This window comes from Macrotis lagotis, chromosome 6 (genome assembly GCF_037893015.1).
Source record: "Macrotis lagotis isolate mMagLag1 chromosome 6, bilby.v1.9.chrom.fasta, whole genome shotgun sequence".
NCBI lineage: Eukaryota > Metazoa > Chordata > Mammalia > Peramelemorphia > Peramelidae > Macrotis > Macrotis lagotis.
The window spans coordinates 71,582,847-71,605,602 of NC_133663.1; the positions used below are offsets into that span (position 1 = coordinate 71,582,847).

The 22,756-nt window shown below is 38.8% G+C and overlaps 1 protein-coding gene across 4 annotated transcripts in view; it reads right to left on the reverse strand.

Annotated features, from left to right (window-relative positions):
* XRCC5 (X-ray repair cross complementing 5) overlaps positions 1-22,756 on the reverse strand; it is a 133,124-nt gene that overhangs the window by 60,796 nt on the left and 49,572 nt on the right. For all 4 annotated transcript variants that reach the window (XM_074191416.1, XM_074191417.1, XM_074191419.1 and 1 more), the window contains exons 14-16: positions 14,849-15,045; positions 9,757-9,850; positions 8,256-8,325 (exon numbers count right to left, since the gene is read on the reverse strand). In XM_074191416.1, the coding sequence (XP_074047517.1) occupies positions 8,256-8,325; positions 9,757-9,850; positions 14,849-15,045 (361 nt within the window). The remainder of the gene's footprint in view (positions 1-8,255; positions 8,326-9,756; positions 9,851-14,848; positions 15,046-22,756) is intronic.

A 22,756-nucleotide genomic window follows, 5' to 3' on the forward strand; every position in this document is an offset into this window, starting at 1 on the left:
AAGGATGGGGAATAAGGGGAAAAACAGCCATAGAATGGTAAGAGTAATGAAAGACCAGCTTGAATTTGAAGTAGAAGAGATCTATGGTGGATCAAAGGATTTTCCTGCACAAAAGGCCCATGGATGCTCTTGGTTCCTTTGTTGGTCCAGCTCTTACCTGTTTTTTGACCAGCACTAATCATAACAGCTTATTCTATTTTCCCAGCCTCCGTTATACCTCCTACTTCATACTATACATAATGCCTGGACTTTCTCCACTGTCCAGTGCTGACCGTCACACTCTTTCTCCTAGAACTTTAAGGGCTTCCAATTTCCTAGCAGATGAAGTTCAAATTCCTTACCCTAGTATTCAGAGCCTTCCACAATTTGGTTCCAAATGACTTTTTTTTTTCAGATATAACATGATAAAGTGAATAGACAACTGGCCTCTGAGCCAGTGAGACCCAAGTTGAAGTTCTACCTTTGACAACCACAGTATTGGATGTGGGACTTTGGACAAGTCACTTCAATTCTCAGCATCTCCAGGAAACTCTCTAAGATTCTAAGTTCAGGCACAAGTACTCATCTCATCTTCATTGGGAGAGGAAATTTCCTTTGGTCACACCAATAATACCAGAGATCCAGACCCATGTCCTCTCCAAAAAGGAAATAACTGGCATGATCCTGTGCTTGAAGGTTTTTGAAGTGCTATCATCACACCAACTCTGTTAGCAGTATCATCCTACCCTTTAACATTCTCTACATTCTTTCACCCTGGGCCATCATCCTTTCCCAAACTTGTCCCATCTGTTCCTAGCTCTGTGCTCTGGCTGCTGCTGCCCCAGACACCTGGCATTAAGGAACTCTTGCTCCTCCTGCCCACATAACTACTGACTGACTGCTCAAGCTCCAAGGCTAAGATGCTGTGCTGCCAGCTTCACAAAACCCTCCTTGACTCCCTAGGAAAGACATCATCTCTTCCACTTGGCTAGAGAGCATTCTGACCTTTCCCTATGTCCTGCTTATTCTCTATGGTGTGGACCAGCCACCTACCAAGGGGGCCAGATCAGTATGTTACCTGAGTAATGGACAGGACCTTAAGAAGTAGCTGCTGCACTGAACTAAGTCATATGAGGCAAACTCATCTTCTCCACATGAGATGAAACTTTAAAATTGTTTTATACAAATGTTATTCAGTGAACTGAACCCAACAAATGGGAAAGGTCTCAGTTATTTAAGGCTCATTTGGAAGTAAGGGGGGGGGATTAGTTTTAGGAATACAACTTCTCTCTTCTGCTGATGAACTTTTGGTCAATAAGTTCGTTCATTCACTCAATGAAAAACATTCATGAAGTACCACAGTATTGCTAATGAGGAGTTCTTATAAAAGATTAAGGCAGAGGTGAAAATAATTACATTAGCTCAGATCTTATTGCACACTTCACATCTCCCATGACAACAGAGATGATGATGATGATGATGATAATTTACAAAAATGAGCCTCAGAGAAGACTGTCTGATTCTGAGAGGATACGATAGGCTTAGATCTAAGGCTTAGATAGGATCAAATTCTTTAGAGCAAGATTGGTAATTTGGTAGGATTCAGAAGACTGTCAAACAAAAATAATTAACCTTCCAAAAACCCATTAAAAAACAACAAAAAAACCCTGGATGCTTAGGAACTAGGTATAATTGGTTTACACAGGCATTTATCAGACTAGTTAACCAAATACATTCACTGCACAAACTTTGCTCTCTAGAGAGTGAAATAGACCTTTAATACAAAACAATTCAGAAGTCCTGTGATTTTTCAATCAAAAGGGGGGTAAACAGAATCTCCTACTTCAACTCAAAACATAGAAGACAACCTAGTTCACTGGCCTTTTACTAAAGTGAATTTACTCTTTCCCCAGCAATTACTGTTTTTGGTGAAAATGATATAAGCACAATGCACAATATACTTGGTCCCTCCTCTTCTTTAATTTTTATTTATTAAAGGCAATGGGGTTAAGTGACTTGACCAAGGTCACACAGGTAGGTAATTATTAAGTGTCTAAGGCCACATTTGAACTCAGGTCCTCTTGACTCCAGAGCTGGTGCTCTATCCACTGTGCCACCTAGCTGCCCCAACTTGGTCCCTCCTTAAAGATAGAAGAAGTGAGTGTAAATTTTAAACTATCTCTTCCATCATAGCCTTAGAAAAATGCCATGTGTTTCAAAATTCAAACCATCTTTTCTATTTAAACTTAGTTTTGCTTGTTTGCTCCTGTGTCCAGACAACACTGTCCTGATTAAATCAATTCCCAGTATATTGCAGAGCCTTTAAAATGATATTCATAATTATTCGTAAGAGCTAATCTTAATAGCCCACACAGAAAAAACCAAATGAATGAAGAATGCCTGTTGTCTAGCCTAATCCCATCAGGATAGATAGATGGATGTAGATAAGACAGATTAATAGCATAACACAACACCATCTACTACTCACTGAGGAGGAGTTGGAGACTCCCTCAGTTACCATCAACCTGGTTTAGTCCACTGTGCATGCTACAGGATTTTGGAGCCACAGGTAAGAGTTAGATGGCTCAGTTGGGCATCAAAGATGTAAAGAAACCCTGACAAATGCTTGGCTGCCCTCACACCAAGCTATCAGTCTTACTGGAATACACCCTCCACCCCACATCTCAAGATGCCTCCACTGTCCATCTCTATAAAGGTAAGGGGAATAGACTGTCCTGTGACAATCACAGGGGTAATCTTCGTTTAGTCATTGCTGGTAACATTCTTGCCAGTCTTTTTCAATAGGCTGATCATTCACCTGGAAGTTGAGAAGCAGTGTGGCTTCAGAAAGGGTAGAGGAACAGTCAATATGGTGTTTGCTGCCCGACAACTTCAGGAAAAATGCCAGGAACACACCAGAGGTCTGTTTACAACATTTGTAGATCTGACTAAAGCCATCAGATGTGAGAGTTTATGGAAAATTATGTTAAAATTTGGTTGCCTGCAAAAGTTCATCAGTATTGTTTATCAGTCTCATGACAACATGCTTGCCCAGGTTCTGGATAGTGGATGATGCTTTCAAGATTCCCCAGTCACCAATGGAATGAAACAAGGATGTGTCCTTGCTCCCATACCTTTTAGCATGTTTTCAGTTATGTTATCAAATGCATCCACTGAGGATGAACATGGCTTCAAGGTCAGCTACTGCAATGATGGCAAATTCTTCAATTTGAAAAGGCTACAAGCCAAGACCAAAGTGGAGGGAAGGTTGGTACATGATCTTCTGTTTTCAGATAACTGTGCACTCAATGCAGCCTCTGAAGCTGAGATGCAGCAAAGTATGGAATGATTCTCTGCTGCTTGTGCTGATTTTGGTCTAACAATTAACAAGAAACCCAGGTGCTCCATTAGCCAGCACTGCACTATCTAGATATGGAACCATCAATGGAGAATGGAGAAGTTTTGAGTACTGTGGACAAATTCACTTCACTTGGCAGTGTCCCTTCCAAGGAGGCACACATCAACAATGAGGTTGACACACACATGCCAGAACTAGCTAAATATTTGGGAGTCTCCAAAACAAAGTATATTAGGCTGACTACCAAACTGAAGGTCTACAGAGCCGTTGTGCTGACTCATTGCTACATGCCTGTGAAACTGGACAGTCTACCAGTGCCATGTCAGAAAACTGAATCACTTCCATTTAAATTATTTTAGGAAGATTCTGAAGATCATCTGGCAGGAGAAGACATCAGACACTTGAGGTCCTTTCCCAAGCTAAACTGCTCAAGATAACATTATTACAAAGTGTGTAACTACGATGGGACATGTTGTTAGACTGCCAGACGTATGCTTGTTGAAAAAACAATTTTATGGAGAACTCACAAAGATCAAGTGCTTATAAGGTGGCCAGAAGAAGTGATACCCAGACACCCTGAAGGTCTCAATGAAGGACTTTAGAATTGAATGTGCAGCTTGAGAGACCCTGGCACAGGACCACGCAGCATGGCATGCCCTCATCAGAGAGGGTGCTGTGCTCTATGAGGAGGCAGAATGGAAGCAGCTCAAAGGAAATGTGACATTCATAAGTTTAGAGTAGCATCCCAGGTGTTCACATGGACTATTTGTGCCCAATCTGTGGTAGAGCATTCTGAGCTTGTATTGGTCTGATCAACCACAGTCATACACACTGTAATTGGTCTCAAACATAGTGATATCATTTTGGTCTTCTTCAATAACAAAGGACAAGAACCAATCAATCTGTATAAGCACACATAACATATGAAATAATATATTTTTGATATATATTCATATCAATATATCTATGTAGCTATATCCATATTTGTCTACACTGCTACCCCAACACTTCCACAACCTTAATATAGATATTGTGGAAAATGGACAATGTACTGTGTCCAGAACTAAGCAGGAAACAAAGCAGATTCGTATGCATTTGGGAAACCATACAACAATGCTGGAGAAGCTAGGAGGTCCAGTAAGAGGGCCAGGACTGGAGTCAGTAAGATTCATCTCTCTGAGGTCAAATCTGGTCACAGACACTTAACCCTGTTTGCCTTAGTTTCCTAATCTGTAAAATGAGCTGGAGAAGGAAATGACAAACCATTCCTATATTTTTGCCTAGAAAATTCCAGATGGGATCATGAAGAATCAGACATCATTGGAATTATTCAACAATAACAACAACAAATTCAACAGCATAAAGTTTCTATTTGAAACAAAAACCCCACCTTTTTAACACCAATATTTTCCCCAATATTATATAGTTGTTGAAACCACCATCTACAGAGAATCAAAATCGCAAGTCAATCAAAGGGCAATATAGGGTATACATAAGTCAGTGCATATTACTAATGATGTACTATGTGACTGGCATAATCAGAGTTTAAGACAGGAGGTAGGTTGATCATAGAAAAGAAAGGAAAATGGAGAGCCTGTCAACCATCTAATTTTAAAAGACCCAAAGGAAAATACCTAGAACACTAGGGATGCCTCCCATGGACAATGTAAGAGAAAGCATGATAATTCCAAATAACTTTAATGTTAGAGTATGCTCAGATTATCAGACATGGCCAGGAGTCCTTGGGAGGAATAGAGTTGGAAACGGCAACTGCAATGGTCACTTTCTACTAAAGACCTACTCATCTCATAATCTTCTCATCACAAATACTGTCCTCTGTTTACCTAAAAACAAAACTTCCTGGATGCACCCTCCAAGCGAACATTAGCATCTAATAGACCAAGTGATCCAAGTGATCCTAAGGAGAAAACACAGACAGGATGTGAGAGTGACAAAGGCAGTATGTGGTGCAGAGTGTTGGACTGATAACAGACTCATCCTCTCTAAGCTAAATATTCACACTCAACTGAAGTGACATCCCCTAGGCAAAATGAATATTAGAAAAATGAATGTCAAGAGATTAGAGTATCTCTCTGAGAGGGAACAGACTGTTACGAACTTGGAAGGAAAACTAAGTCAAAACACAGTTGGCAACAGGGAACAGAAAAAGAGGGGGCAGCTTTCAGAGATCTGGTGTACAGCACTGAATTTGTTCATCTGGGCCAGAACACTCACAAACACCAAGACTGATTTGATGATAATGATGGGGAAATAATGAAGCTGCTAAATGAAAAGCAAGAACTCCACAAGGTTTACCAGCAGGATACTTTATTCATTTCTAAGAAGGGAGCATTTAATTCCATCAAAAGTAAAATCCAAGTGAATCTCAGAGAGATTCAAGACTTTTGATTCATAAGAAGGCAGATGAAATTCAATTTTATTCCGATATTAACAATTCAAAATGTTTTATGATGCTCTGAAGGCTATTTGTGGGCCAAAGATATGGTGCATCTCAACTACTCAGTGCTGATGGAGCCACATAGATTAGTGATAAGGCTGTGATTCCACAGTACTCAATAGACTATCATCAATCACTGATTATTAAACTCAAGTTGAAATCTATCAGTCCCTAGCTGAAGTTTCAACTCAAGAAGAGGCTCTGAATGCCACTGGGCTCCTTTCAAGTGGCAAAGCACCTGGTGCTGATTCTATTTCAGTTGATTTCTACAAAGTGGGGGGTCCATTGCTCATACAAAAACTGACTGAAATTTTCCAGGTTATAGGGCATGAAGACGTTATCTATCCCTCAAGAATTCAAGGATGCCTCCATCATCCATCTCTACAAAGGTAAAAGGAATCTGGCAATCTCAGGGGTATTCCTCTTTTAGTCATTGCTGGTAAGATTTTTGCCAAGTGCTTTTCAATAGGCTGAACTTTCACCTGGAAGATGGTCACCTCCCTGAGAGCCAGTGTGGCTTCAGAAAGGGTAGAGGAATAGTCGATTAAGGTGTTTGCTACCAGACAATTCCAGGAGAAAAGCCAGGAACAGCACAGAGGACTATATACAACATTTGTAGATCTGACCAAAGTCTTTGATACCGCCAGTCATGAGGGTTTCTGGAAAATTACATCAAAATTTACTCGCCTGGAGAAGTTCATCAGTATTGTACATCAGTCTCATGACAGTGTGCTTGCCCAGGTTCTGGATAATGGACAATGCTCTCAAGATTTCCCAATTGAAAGTATTCCTGCTCCCATGCTTTTGAGCATGATGTTTTCAGCAATGTTATCAAACTCCTTCAACAAGAATGAACATGGCCTCAAGGTCAGCTACTGCACTGATGGCAAATTCTCCAACTAGAAAAGGCTACAAGCCAAGAACAAAGTGGAAGGGAGTACTGGTACATGATCTTCATTTGCAGATGGTTGTGCCCTCAATGCACCTCTGAAGCTGAGATGTAGTGAAGTATGGATTGAGTCTCTGCTTATTTGTGCTCATTTTGGTCTCACAATTAACATTGAGAACACAGGTGATCCATCAGCCAGCACCACATCATCCACATGTAATCCACCATGGATTATAGCAAATGGAGAAATTTTGAGTATAGTGGACAAGCTCACTTACTTTGACAGTGTCCTTTCCAGGGAGGTCCACACTAACAATGAGGTTGACATTCGCATTGCCAGAGCTAGCTCAATATTTGGGAGATCCGAAAGAAAAGAATGGGAAAGAATATCAGACTGACTACCAAAGGTCTGTAGAGCCATTGTGTTGACCTCATTACTATATGCCTGTGAAACCTGGACATTCTACCAGCACCAAGTCAAGAAAATGAATTGCTTCCACTTAAATCTTAAGAAGATTCTGAAGATCACCTGGCAGGAGAAGATACCAGACACTGAAGTCCTTTCTCAAGCTAAACTGACAAGGATTCAAATCTTATACAGAGAGAGCCCAAATATGATGGGCTGGGCACACTTAGAATATCAAATATATGCTTCCAAAAAAGACTATCTTATGGAGAATTCTATCATGAACAACAGCCTGCAATGACAATGAACAACCTGTTGTGAAGGAGAAGCTCAGTATGAGACAGAAAGCAGGTAGAAGAAAAACTATACACCTACATTTTACACTGGTTACATCTGGAGGATGATCTGGTTATCAGAACAGGAAGAGAAGAATTCTTGGACCATACCTAGTCTGAGGAATTTCAAGGTTAATATAGCTCAGTTCTGGGAGAAAGAGAAGACAAGGGGGCTTTGGTTTCAAATTCACTCTGAGGACTAAGGCATTAATTAAACTATATGTCAAGCATATGGCCTGCAACACTTTCAAGTATGGCCTGAACCAGATCAAAATATAATTGGAAAAATAAGAAAAAAAATAAAATACAATAAAAGGAAACATTAAGTTTTAAAACTATGAATGTAATCTAAAGGAAGTCTTATGTATTATTTAGTTACCATTTCTATATGAGTTTGACCCCACTGGGAGAAACTAAATCGGTTCTCCTATTATCAAATCCTCAGACTTAGATCAGATACCTGCTTCCAAAACTGATTCACAGAAATTATCCTGGTCCTATTCTGCATCATCCCAAGTTTCTTGGGGACTACTATCAAGGGATGAGTTGATGACTTAAAAGGACTTGGTGGAAATTAAACTGAATGTTCCTTCTGGTCGATAATTTGTATTAATATGGTGACTCATTAATAAATACTACCAGCAGCTTCTGGGAGATCCCCTGCATAGTAGTTTTAAAGTATGTCTAATGAAGGACAATCTTTGAGATCCTTACAAAGAAGCGCTATGTGAAATATCACAATTCAGTCTTGTTCCAGTCAAGATTTTAAATCTATTAATGTCATTAAGTATCTCCTCTGCAATGTAAAATAGATGGATGCCTCCACTCACCTTCCTTGAAGTTGGCATTCTTTCGTCTCACTAGGACACGGAAGTTTTCAGCTGGGTTCACACTTCCAACCTAAAAAACATCCACAGACGATGATATCTCAGACCAATTTCCTTCTCTTCCTGGCATCACCTCAGGCAATACACTTAGCTTAATATGGAGCATTTACTCTTGTGAAATTGAAGAAAGAGAAAAGGCCTTTCCATTCATTTTCTTTGTCATGGGTCTGTTCAAAAGCCATCAGTGTTATAAGGCCTATAACCTAGTGTTTGGGCTTTCATTTAACTGCCTTTACATCAGCTGGTTGTCTTCCCACAGGGGCCAGAGGTAACTGCAACCAATGAGCTCAGTTCAGCTTCAAGACTAAGCAGCATACATCATTTACTCATCCTATTGCCCAAATAATGAGGAATGAGAATGCTCTGCAACTGAGGTAAAAGGCAAAGGTCAAGTGATTCTCTATATCAGATATCAGACATATGTCTTATAGGTCACATGCTGACCACAATACTTCTGAGTGTGGGTCAAACTAGTTTAGACTATAAATGGGAACTGTTTTACAAAACAAAATACAATAAAACACAGGCAACATTACATTTTAAAGTCCTCAGGTTATAGTCTCTAGGGTTCCTATTGTCAGAGAAGTGGCCCTCATTTCTGAGTGTGGCCCCATTGCACAACATTGCCTCTTTTGGGAGAGGGTGGGAGATGATGTATGCTGACACTGCAACTGAAATTCTGGTTTTCTGGCAATGCTGAACCAGGACATTTTCCTAAAGAGGGAATGTTCAGAAACATACTAAAGATACTTGGAAGGTATCAAACTGAAAATTCATGCCTCTCCACAGCACTTTGAGATCATAATCTACTTTCCTTCATCTTAGCTCCTGTCCTTAACAATGAATAGATCGCAAAGTGAAATACCTTGCTTGGTTTTCCAGCAAATAAATATTTACTACATGGTATTAAAGGAAAAGCTTTAGTGTACTTTTGCAACTATTATTCTAAAAAGAATAGAAGGACAAGTATCACAGAGAGATAAAAGCCTGCATTTTTTCCCTTCAAAATAGGAGTAAAAGGGAATCTGCATTCATAAATTGCAAATAAATTTTCATTTTTATAATCATTACATAATACATAATACTTTTTACTGGTGATAAATGGTCTTGAAATTAAGAGGTGATAAAATCATTTCCTATCAGAAAGTTCCTCCAGTTCTTTTGGGGAGGGGCAAGGCAATGGGGATTAAATGACTTGCCCAAGGTCACACAGCTAGGTAACTATTAAGTGACTGAGGCCAGATTTGAAATCAGGTCCTCCTGACTCCAGAACTGGTATTCTATCCACTGCACCACCTAGCTTCCTCGTGTATGTGTTTTTTAAAAGGAGAAGAATAAGAAGAGAGCAGGTGAACTGCCAGTGATAAGGTCATTAGTATTGAGGGATCTGCAATGAAATGCTTAATCTTTGACAAGGTGAGGAAATGTGTCAAGTCTTCCTTACGCTAGTGATGTTGCCTTCAGCCAGGTTAGAAATGCTAAAGTTGTCTTCCCCTTCCTCGGTTTTGGCTTTTTTAGACACAGGTCCATCTTCACGGCTAGAAAAGAAACAAACTAAATGGTTAGCTGAGCTTTCTACTTTTGTCTTAAAAAGAAAAATAATCATAACTGCTAGTTCTTCTGCCAACCATCCCAAAGAGGAAGTTACATAAGAGGCTTCTTCCTGCCCAACCTGCCTCTCCTAGCTGCCTAACTGCAGCAACCCTGGCCCTGTGTCCCAGGAATGCAGTCCCTACAATCAACATTCCTATCAAGGTTTCCTTATAAGATGAAAATGCAAGCACAAGTAATGGAAACTTAACTTTTAAGTAAGGAATCCATTACCTTTGAGATGTTATTTGCTAGTTCTTGTTTCAGAATTGATAGCTATTGGATAGCTCAAAAAGAAGACCGATCATTATGCACAATAACCATCCTCTCTATTAGTAGATATGAGAGTTTATATACTTCTATTTAAAGCTGTTAAAAATTTCTGAACAAACCTCAATTAAATATTCAAGAATGTTGTCATAGAGGCCTTAAACTGCATCTTAAAAAATCATTCTGAAAAACCAGCTTTTAATTTTTCTTTTCCAAACCAAAATATAATTTGAGGTTACATTCCAACATGATCTTAAAAGTATTTTTATTCTAAGATGAGAAGTCCTAAGTAACATATATGCTTTTGATGGCATATCTTAAAGAAAAGAGAAGAAAATAAAATCCAAATATGTTGCCCATAATCTCTTTTCTTCTGCTGAGCATGAAAATATGATTTTTTTATCTCAGTGAACAAAATCAATCTGGTATAAAACTTACTGTCAAAAATGGCTGAATGATAACTGTAATCAGTAACTAAAGTATGGTATTTGTAAACAACATACTGTCATCAAAACCCCAAGCTGGAGTGAAAAACCAAACTAACAAAGAGATACAGAAAAGTGATAATCCTAACAACATAGTGGCCCACTAGGAAAGCAAGTTACTGACATTTAAATAATGAATCACCTCTTACAGCCAAGAAGGGGGATTAAAATCAACAGCTTCATCCTTTCCAGAATTTGGGATAAGTGGAAATTAGAGGAAATGAGGAAGAGGATAGCTCTGGGGGTGGGGGTGTGTCACAGGGCTGTAACAGAATATACCAATCCTCCTTCCTCACTGAGTGAAGATAATGACATGAAATCAAGAAGAAAGACATTGCAGTGGAGAAAGCACTGAATTTGGAGTTGGCAAGGCCTGAGTTCATATTCTGGCTTCACCTTGAGAAAAAAATTTTTACAGGTCCTCATCTATAAAATGATTATGTTGTTACAGCCTGTGCTATCTGTCTTAAAGAACTACTGAGAGAAGTAATCTGTCAACATTAAATCACCCCCTAAGTGTGAATACATGTCAATAAGATTACAATCAATAAACAAAGTATCCATTTGATGATTATAAAATGGTTTGACCTAGGGAAAAGAAGGTGAAAATATGTATGATATCATGTGACCATCTCACAAATGGGTTGACAAAGTTTAATAGCTATTTTGTAAACCCTAAGTCAAACTTTTTTATAGCAATTCAATACACAATTATTAAGAAGTGATAATATACCATACACTATGCTGGGGCTGCAAAGCATACACACACAAGAATTAAACATGTTTCCTCTACCTTCAAGAAATTTATAATACAGCAGAGCTGAAGAGACAGGCATAATACATAATAGAAGAGAACACATAAGAGGAACACAGACGTCTAGAACAAAGGTTTTTAAATCTGTTTCATATCTGGGACCCCTTTGGCAGAAGGCAGAAGCCTAAGGACCCCTCCTCAGAATCAGTTTTGAAATTTTTTGCCCATATAAGTTGATGAAGCCCCCCTAGAGTTCCATGTACCCCAGGTTAAGAAAGCCTGTTCTGGAAGTGAGAGATGTATTACTTATCTCTAGAGAGATATGAAAAAAAAAAAAGCTTTACAGAGGAGTTAGTCTTAACAATACAATCCAGAATCTGTGGGAGGTAGGGAAGGGCAGACAATCAATGTGTTCATTTTACACTTGGAAATGTTGAGTGGTGGCAAAAGCTCAAGCTCATACCGTAGTGAAACCATTACCAGAATCAACAAACAGTATTTTTTTTTCCTTCAGGAGACAGTCATACTTATGAGGAATTTTACTTTTTCAGATTATTAAATTTTAGTAATTACTAGATTAAGGGTGATAAATGGTATTCTATTTGTCTTTTCGCTTTTGAAATAAACAGGAATCCTAAGATCCATGATGACATGCATGAACATCCCAAATTCCAAAACACATAATTAGTACTGATGCTAACAATAATATTGCTTTACATTTTGAATAGTTTTGTGGATAAAACAGTCCTCACTATAACTCTGTGAGTTAAATAATCTAAGTCTCCATTGCTAAAATGAAGAAAAATTAAGTCTCAGAAGCTGGAGATGGTTTTACCAGTTACAGAGTAAAAGAACTGGGGATTAAATCCAATGAGCTCCAAGCCAGTGTTTTCTGGTTTGTATTCTCAGTTTTACATTCTTTCCTAAGGAGGTATTATTTAGGCTTGATTTTAGAACTAGAAAATGATTTAAGGTGGGAAAAAAAAAAGAAAAGCATCTTCAAGAGTATCTGTGATGTCTCAGAGGGTAAAAAGTGAAAATTTAAAGTGTAGAGGAAAACAAAGAGAAAAAAACTGCCCAAGGGCTTTTGGAGTTTGTAAAAAAACACTGGTTAAAAAAACACTTTACATATTCTTATTAAATGCTGATCCATCTGCCTTTGGTGTCAAGGGACTGAACACATAGAACACAACTGAGATTCATAGATGGATATACTACTACTGTTAGCCTGCTTTCCCTTTCATGATGAGACCTTTCAATGGCTAATTAAGATGAAATTATATGAGCTGCTAATTATTAATTCCTTGAGGACAGACAGCAATCAGGGTGTTGAGGAAGGAGTATGGGACTTGGAATTAGAATACTCAACTATGCCATTTACTGTGTGTCCTTGGACAAGTTACTTGTCTTCTCTGGGCTCCAGTTTACCATCTAAATAATGAAGAGATCGAATTAAAGTATGCTCAAGGTCATTTCCATTTCCAAGATATTTCTATGACTGTCTTTTTATAGGACCTGGCCCAATTTATTGTTTATAGTAGATAAAAAAAAAATTATTGCTGAATGGGCTGCTGAAGCACTACCAAGCTGGGGCGGGGGGTTGGGTGGGGGGGAAGACAGAGAGTCAGACACAGAGATATATATAGAGAGAGGAGGGAGGGAGGGAGAGAGAGAAAGACAGAGACAGAGGAAGTGAAGGGACAGAGACAGAGAGAGAGAGAGAAGAAAGAGAAGAGACAGAGAGAAAGAGGGGAAAAGGGAGGGAGGGAGGGAGGGGGAGAGAGAGAGAGAGAGAGAGAGAGAGAGAGAGCGCACATGCACAAATGCATGTGAAAATTCTATGACATTCATTCAGAGAGAGAGAGAGAGAGCACATGCACAAATGCATGTGAAAATTCTATGACATTCATTCAGAAATTATAGCCAAACAACAGTCCTGTAAACAGAAAACATGAATACAAGCAGATGAATTTTCTCAAGACAGAATGGTTCAGAAAGATCTGAAAAACGGCACTAACCATGTTTTGGGGAGTTTTTTTAAAGTAACTGATTTAAATTTTAATCAGGGGATGAAGAGGAAAGGCCCATTTCTTTCCAACAATACCAGAAGGTAATAAAAATCACACAGACACACAGACACACACACGATTGAAATGAAGTCAAGTTAGGCTGTCTTGGGAAGGGAAGGAATCAGCATGTCATTCCATTATTCAATCCTGAGTGCTGCACAAAGGAAAATATTCCCATTAAAAGGTATTACAGAGAAGGGATCATGAAGAGATAAATGGTGAGAAATACTGGCATCTTGTGGGAAGAAACTGCATCTTTTAAATGTTTTGTGGCAGATGCAGCAGTCTCTAATACTCCATGACTATTTCTATTCTGACTAAACTAAGTGTATTAGCTATAAAACTTCCCAATAAAAAACAAAAATTCCTTATCAGCATGAAAAATCATTCATAAAAATACTGTCCAACAGTTAGGGTTACTGTAAATTGCCCAGAAAAAAAGAATCACCTCTTCCTTGACTGTTGGGAGGGAGAAGGGAACACTGATCCACTTGATCAGTGGAAAGTAGAGAAAAGATGTGTGTGGGGGGAGAGAAAGATCTGGGTCCCAGATGGATCCTAGTGCAATGCCTAAAGAAAGGCAGCATCACAAACAAAAAGCCTAATTCCAGAAAAGCCCCCCCCCCCCCCCCCAATTGGTTCTTCTGGCTCTGGAGGAATAAATGAATTTATTAAATCAACACTCATTTTGAGATGGTCTAAAACTTAACCTGCTACTTTATTTTACTAAATAGCAACTACTGGAAATCTAAACAGTTTAATATAGGGGGTAAGGAGGGAGGACAGTCACTTAATGACCACTGGATCTTATTTTTTTGCTCTCTGCAAGCTTCTCCAAGCTTCCAATAACATGATTAAATACAAGTTGGGACAGTAATAAAAACTGCTTGAGGGAGCCACATCCTCCTCTTCTACTTCTCAGCCTGTTGTGGGAGATTCTGTCTGTTCTGAGCCTCTTCACTAAGAGGGGCCATGTAATATTCGACATCCCCCAAAGTTAATACAACTATATGACAAGGAGGGCTGCCAAAAATGTACATCACGTGTCACACAGAAATAGAGAAAACTATTTTTAAGCATCTGTTTCAAATGTAACATGGGTGAGGGCAGAGACCTGCAGAGACCAGACACAGATAGCCCAGGCCATACTTTAGATCACTAGCCAAGGACCCAGGCATGGTGAGGAAAGAGTTATGTGAAATATTACAAACCAATGATGAAGGAGTCTATTCAAGTCCTAAAAGGACTTTTTATGGGGAATATTCTAATTTTTCAGACATATTTTCAGTGTCACCCTGTTATCATCCCTATCAACTATAATCTGAAATGAATTACTAAAGCAACAACAGCACCAACCAGACAACTTACTGATCCTGGAAGACGTCCTGGGCTGTTATTTGATTCTTTTTTTTGATGGTTTCAGTCAGAGGGAAGAGAGTTTTTATTTTGGAGAGAGGGGCTTGGCACTTGGCTGCCACCTCCTTAGGGGGGTCCAGCATGTCCCAGATGTGCTCTTGGATGGGGGGCAGAGGATCACTGGGGTGCAAAGCTCTATGTAGTAGGCACTGTTGGGAAAAGTTAGAAAGCATTCAGTTCACAGTATAACAACCACATCTAGCCTCAAGCAGGGATTCTCAGGCTACAATTTTAGAAAACAATCATAATATGCAAATGATGTAAAAATTTAAAAAACAAGGACAACCTCCACAAAACAATGAAAAGTCAATGTTGCAAAATTACAAAGAACAAGCATGGTCCCCCCCAAAAATATATGAGAAGTCAACACCTCACTTCTTTACAGAAGGAGGTTCATGGGTGTCAGTATTTTCAGACTTCTATTTCATTATGACTGTACTACCAGCTATTTTTCCCTTTTCTTCCTTTAAAAATATTATTTGTTATAAGGGATGTTTCTCTGGGAGATGAGATATTGGGAGAAATTTTAATGATGCAAAACCAAAACATATCAATAAAATTATTATTTTTTACTTTAGTGACTAGTATTATCACTGTTTCCAAGGCCATTGGGAGTTGATGCAGGTAGTAGGAAGCCAGGCTCAGTTCCAATCAGGGTTTCCTATGCTCATGTGGAAAATACCCCGGGACACTTTGTGACTACTGGGTCACCTTTGTTTTGGCGAGGAGTTTCATTCAGCCTCAGCTGGGTACTGTTGCTTGGCTATAAAAGCTAGCCCTGGATTCTGTATAAACAAACAGGTAAGCTACCAACAATCTTCCCCAAAACGCAAATTGAAATGAAAAATTCCAGTTCCCTTGACCATGGTTTATGCTTGAGATGGTGACTGGTTTCAAAATGAAACTGGCATATAAGGTTACCCACTATTTCTATCTTAAAGTAGTAACAAGTAGTTATTTCAAAATAGCATGAACTGAAAACAAGAAAGTCACAATATTACAAATGAATGCCTAAATAATAAAATAGATTTGAAGAATGTTCCCTCAAGTACGGTTTTCCCTGTAGTGCAGGTAATTTGATATATTCTTGCTCCCCCCCCCAAGTGCAATAAAGCTAAAATAATCAAGAGCTTCTATGAATAAATACCCCATTGTCTTAGACATTTTTGAAATGGGAGCAAGGTGCCAATTTTCTTTTTGAAATTTAATGAGCTGTTTCATTTTCCCAAGACAATCAATATTTCTCTTCTTTTTATCTCAGAATTCAACTTCTCTCTCCTTTCCTATTTATTTACTCAATATCAATGACCACAGGGCATTGTATTAACAAGAAAAAAAAATTACATAGAGCCTCAAGGCTTAAAAAACATCACTCCAGCTCACTTCAATCTCCAGTGCTTTAGCATCCTTTTCCAAAATAGTATCTTTTGGGGTTTTTTTTTTGGGCGGGGGGTTGCAAGGCAATGGGGTTAAGTGACTTGCCCAAGATCACACAGTTAGGTAATTATTAAGTGTCTGAGAACAGATTTAAATTCAGGTCCTCCTGACTCCAGGGTCAGAGCTCTTTCCACTGTACCACCTAGCTGCCCCTCCAAAATACTCTCTCAGAAAAACTCTAATACTCTAAGTCCCAACAGAGAATATTTGCCAAATATATTAAAAGACTCTCCTTGAGAAATTCAATTAGCAGCATGACAGAAGCTAGCAGAAAAAAGTTCAGCAGAAAGAAAACCAATAATTGATTTAGAATCTTATAAAAAAAATTGCTCAGAACATATTGTAGGGGTGGAGCCAAGATGGCAGCATGAAGGCAGGAATTCCCGGAAACTCATTCCCCCAAAATCTCCAAAAGCCATCACATATGACTCAAGCCAAAATTTAGAGGGGCAGAACCCACAGAAAGACTGAGTGATACAATTTCCCAGTACAAAACAACTTAGAAGTTCCTCAGGAAAGGTCTGTTTCACTGGGACCGGGAGTCGGAGCACAGCTACAACATAATCGGGCTGGGCAGCTGGGTCCGTGGGAGAGAGGGTGTTTTCCAGACCTCTTGGCCCAGGGATCGCCAGGGACAGCTGGAAGGGGTGGTGAGAGAACTCTGCCACACTAGAGTAGAATGCCAGACTCAGAGCAGCCTTGTGGTGAGAACCTGCAGCAGGAATCAGTGGAGCCACCCAGCACTACGGGTCGCTCTACAACTTCAGTTGTAGTTTGGGCTACCACAACACCAAAGACAAGCAGGGACCCTCCTCACAGCTTCAGGGCAGAGGAGAGGGCCTGAAGCCTCTCACAAGACCTTGGAGGAATTAAGGTCTGTGTGGATTTTCCCCCAAACCTCCCAAAGCCTTGGAAGTGTGATAAATCAGTCACAGGCTGAGGAAATAAGCAAACAACAGAAAAAGAAGAATCTGACCACAGAAAATTACTCTGGTTCCATGGAAGATTCAGAAGATGACGAAGTCTAAGCTTCTGTATCCAAAACCTCCAAGAGAAATAGAGAATGGGCTCAGGCAATAGGAGAGTTCAAAAAAAGACATTGAAAAGCAATTAAGGGAGGTAGAGGAAAAATTGGAAGGAGAAATGAGAGTGATACAGATAACTCATGAATGTCAAGTCAACAGTTTGGTGAAGAAATAAAAAAAATACAGAAAACCAGTTTAGGCTAAATTGGAAAAAGCAACACAGAAGGCAAATGAGGAGAAGAATACCTTAAAAATCAGAATGGGCCAGCTGGAAAAGGATAATTCCTTCAAATTCCTTCAAAAAATAATTCCTTCAAATACAGAATGGAACTAAAGGAAGCCAATAACTTTGCAAACCAGGAAGTAACAAAACTATTCCCCAAAAACCAAAAGTTAGAAGAAAATGTGAAATTAATCTCATTGGAAAAAAAAAAACAACAACTGACCTCGAAAACAGATCCAGGAGAGATAATTTTTTTTGATTTTAAAGATTTTATTTATTTTGAGTTTTACAATTTTTATCCTAATCATGCTTCCCTCTCCCCATCTCCCCATAGAAGACAATTTGCTAGTCTTTCCATTGTTTCCATAGTATACATTGATCCAAATTGAATGTGATGAGAGAGAAATCATATCCTTAAGGAAGAAAAATAAAGTATTAAGAGATAGCAAGATTACAAAATAAGGTAATAGTCTTTGTTCAAACTCCACAATTCTTTCTCAGGACACAGATGGTATGCTCCATATCAGATAGCCCAAAATTGTCCCTGATTGTTGCACTGATAGAATGAGCAAGTCCATCAAGGTTGAACATCACTCCCATGTTGCTATTAGTATGTACAATGTTCTTCTGGTTCTGCTCATCTCACTCAGCATCAGTTCATGCAAATCCCTCCAGGCTTCCCCTGAATTCTCATCCCTCCTGGTTTCCTAATAGAATAGTGTTCCATGACATACATTTACCACAGTTTGTTAAGCTATTCCCCAATTGAAGGATATTCACTTAATTTTCAATTCTTTGCCACCACAAACAGGGCTGCTATGAATATTTTTGTACAAGTGATGTTTTTACCCTTTTTCATCATCTCTTCAGGGTATAGACCCAGTAGTGGTATTGCTGGATCAAAGGGTATGCACATCTTTGTTGCTCTTTGGGCGTAGTTGCAAACTGCTTCAGGAGAGATACTTTAAAAAATATTGGGCTACCTGATAGTCATGACCAGGAAAAGAGCCTAGGCTTCATTTTTCAAGAAATAATATGGCAAAATTTCCCTGAGATCATAGAAGAAGAGGGTAAAATAGAAATCAAGAGAACTCACTGGTCACCTCCTGAAAGAGATTCCCAAAACAAAACCTTCCAGGGATATTATAGCCAAATTCCCAAACTCCCAAGTCAAAGAGAAAACACTAAAAGTTATCAGAAACAAGCAATTCAACTAATATGGCTCTATAGTCAGGATTACACAGGGCCTGGCAGCATTTACATTAAGGGCTCATAGGGCTTGGAATATGATATTCCAGAAGGCAAAAGATCTTGGTTTATAGTGGAGAATCAACTACCCAGCAAAACTGAACATGCTCTTTCAGGAGAAAAGGTGGACTTTCAATGAGATGGGGGGAATTTCAAATGCTCCTGCTGAAACAACCAGAGCTGAATGGAAAGTTTGATCTTCAAGTACAAGACTCAGGTGAACCATAGAGAGGGTAGAAAAGAAGGACTACCTAAGAGGAACTTAATGATGTTGAACTGCTTGTATTCCTGCATGGGGAAGAAGATATGGATAACTCATATGAACTTTCTCATTCATAAGACAATTTAGAAGGAGCATATATAGACAGGGCACAGAAAGGAGCTGAATATAATGGTATAATGTAGTAAAAAGATGGAGTCAATGGGTGATAAAGAAAAATACTAGGAGGAAGAAGGGGCTAAGATATTTCACATAAGAGTTAAGAAAAAAACCTTTTACAATGGAGTGGAACGGGGAAAGGCAAGGGGGAAAGAAAGAGCATTCATTCTAATCAGAAATGGCTCAGAGAGGGGTGGCTAGGCGGCACAGTGGATAAAGCACCAGCCCTGGAGTCAGGTTCAAATCCGGTCTCAGACACTCAGACACAATTATTAAATTACCTAGCTGTGTGGCCTTGGGCAAGCCACTCAACCCCATTTGCCGTGCAAAAACCTAAAAAAAAAAAAAAGCTCAGAGAGGAAATAACATACAAACTTAATAGGGTATAGAAATCTATCTTACCCTAGAGAAAAATGAGAGGAAAGGGTTGGGATAAGGGGGAATAGGTGACAGGAGGGGGAAGCTCGTGGGAGAGGGTACACTTCTGAACAGGGACAGGATGAAGGGAGAGAGAAGAATGGAATAGATGAGAGTGAGAAGGAATAAACTGGAGGATAATACAACTATTAATAGCAACTGTGGGGAAAAATATTGAAGCATCTTCTCTGGTGCACTTATGATAAAGGCAACTCATCCCAGAGACAGCCACTAGAATCTGAACACAGACTTAAGTATACTTATTTTTTTCTCTCTCACTATTCTTAAGGTTTCTCACCTTTCTGGGGGAAGGGGGGCTTATGTTTATTCTCCCAATAAGATTATTGTAATAATATAAAGTAAACAAAAAAATTTCAAATTTGTAATAAAAACTTGTTCAAGAGTTAAAGTTACTCTTTCAAAGGCCATTATTTTTGTGCCTTCCATTAACAAAATACTTCTAAAAGAAGAACTGATACAGTGAAGCACATTTGAAAAGTAACATTTTAAATAAAGGGCAGGTGAATTAAATCAGCAAGTCCCTCATACAAAAGAATCCAAGTAGCTGAAAGATCATTTAAAAGAGATGAGGGCAGAGGCTTCTTGGTTTGGAGCTTTTCCCAACCAAAGATACATGAAGCCTCTACTCTGACATTCACACTACAGATCCCACCAAGGAAAAGACAAGATTCAAATAAGTTTTCAACTGTAGACATCGTGGCAGATCTTCAGTGAAGACCTGTCTCTTTGGAGGAAAAGAGGAAATAAAGTCCAGGAGGCAAGAAAGCAGGGAAAGCCAGCAGGAGGCTTTCAGCCACAGTGCAATCCAGGTCCCGACTGTTTAACAACAGCAGAGGTCCCGGCAGCTAGATAGCAAGCCACCAGGGAGGACTCTAGCCCCAACCAAAGCCTGAACCCTGAGAACTCCAGGGTAAAAGACAGGGCTGGGTTGGGAACAAACCACTGCTAAATCAGAACCTGTACATAAAGGAGGATAAAATCCTGTGCAAAGGCAAGACCTGGACTGTATAGGCAACATCTTGGCCAATGATAAGCCAGGGATCAAACCCCAATCCCAGCAGAAAAAAAAAAACAAACTTGGATCTATACTCCCTAGACCCCAGGAGCAGAGCTAAAACAACAAAGTGAGCAGGAAAAACTAAAGGAGCACTCACTATAGAAGACTATTTTACAAAGATGACAGCAATGCCATGTCTGAAGAAGGGGATGAAAAAATCACTCAAAGGGGAAGTATCAAACAGTCTATAAATTGGACTCAAATACAAAAGTTCATTGAAGAGCTTAAAAAAAATTTTAAAAACAAAGAGAGGAAGAAAAAAAATGAAAAAAAATAAGAATCATGCAGAAAAATTATGAAAAAAATTGACCAAAGAAATCAACTCTGTTAAAAGTAAAAATAACCAACTAGAAAAGGAAACACAATAGCTGAAGAAAGTAAAACCCTAAAAATTAGAAGTAAACAGAAACCAATTAATCTACAAGACCTCAAGATTCCATCAAACAAAAAAAAGGAAGAAAAAATTGAAGAAAATGTAAAGTACTTTTGGGAAATGGAAGACCTGGAAAAATAGATCTGGGACTACCAGAAAGCCTAAAAAAGAAAAAGAATCCAGAAAATATCATGCAAGAAATTATAAGGAAAAACTATCCAAATCTGCTAGAACAAGAAAACATAAAAAATAAGAATCCACAGAACTCCTCTAGAAAGAGATTCCAGGATAAAAACTCCAAGGGCTGCAATAGCCAAATTCCAGAACTCTCAAATAAAGAAGAGAATATTGCAAGCAGCAAAAAGAAACCAATTCAAATACAAAGGACACACAATCAGACTCACACAAGAACTATCAACCTCAACATTAAAGGATGGGAAGACCCGGAATAATATATATATCAGAGAGCAAAGATCCTGGGAGTACAACCTAGAAATGTACTACCCTGCAAAATTCAGCATATACTGTCAGGGAAAACAATGGATGTTCAAGAAATAGAGGACTTCCAAAATTTCAAGACGCAAAGACCAGAACTGAACAGAGAATTCAATCACCAAATAAAGGACTCCAGAATTTCACAAAAAGGAAAAGGAAAGGGGAAGGGAAAAAACAAAATAAAACAAATGTTACTCAAGACCACAAAATTGTGTATGACCCTAAAAGGGAAGATATAACACTTCTAAGTCTTGAGAACTTTATTTCTCTTAAGATAGTTAAAGGGTAGAATATAATTGAAGAGATAGGGCTGTAATTGGGTCTTACCTCTCCATTGAGCAGGTCTAAGATGACATCACTAGATTTGAGACAAAAAGGTACTTAAGAAAAGGCTGGGTGTTAACTTGAAACTTAAGTGTCTAATTATCCTTTGATCCTACTGTGCTTAGCACCTTGACTAAGGAGAGCTTCATAAACTGGGAGATCCTGAGTTAGTGTCTCTGTAACTTATAATCATTTGTAAAATTCTGAGGTGAGACCCAGGTGAGAACCTCCCAGTACTTAAGAGATCTTTAAGATTCTTGGAGTTAATTAGATCAGGGTTTGACTTAATCCATGCTTCAGTTAGCAAGGTGTTAAGTACCCTGGTGGAGAGGGGGGAGGTAAATTGTGAGAGAAAATAGCTCTGGGGGGAGGACATAAATAGTTCAATAAATGATTTGACTTTGCTTTGGTTCATGATAAGGATCCTGTGTCCTTGAAGTGTCCTGTAATGAGGGTAGGGTAAAAAATTGATTATAATTAAAATTTGATGTAATTTGAGACAATGGTGTTTATCAAGCAAAGGAGCAAGCAATCTGTGATGATACTTTTTTTTTTGTTTTAGATTTTGCAAGGCAAATGGTGTTAAGTGACTTGCCCAAAGCCAATGTTCTATCCACCAATGCTTCACCTAGCCACCCTAGTGATGATTCTTTGAAAACAAGATGAGCTTATCAAATAATTAAATTGGGATTGATAATACTGGATTGATTGTACTAGAGTGATAAATAACACCAAGTGAAAAGGCAAAAAAGATTTATAATTTTAAAGGGAGAGTGTGAACACTGAGTAAATTCTTTTCAATAGATTTGGCCTAGAGAGGGAATAAGATACATTTCCACTTGGTTAAAAATTTATCCTAAT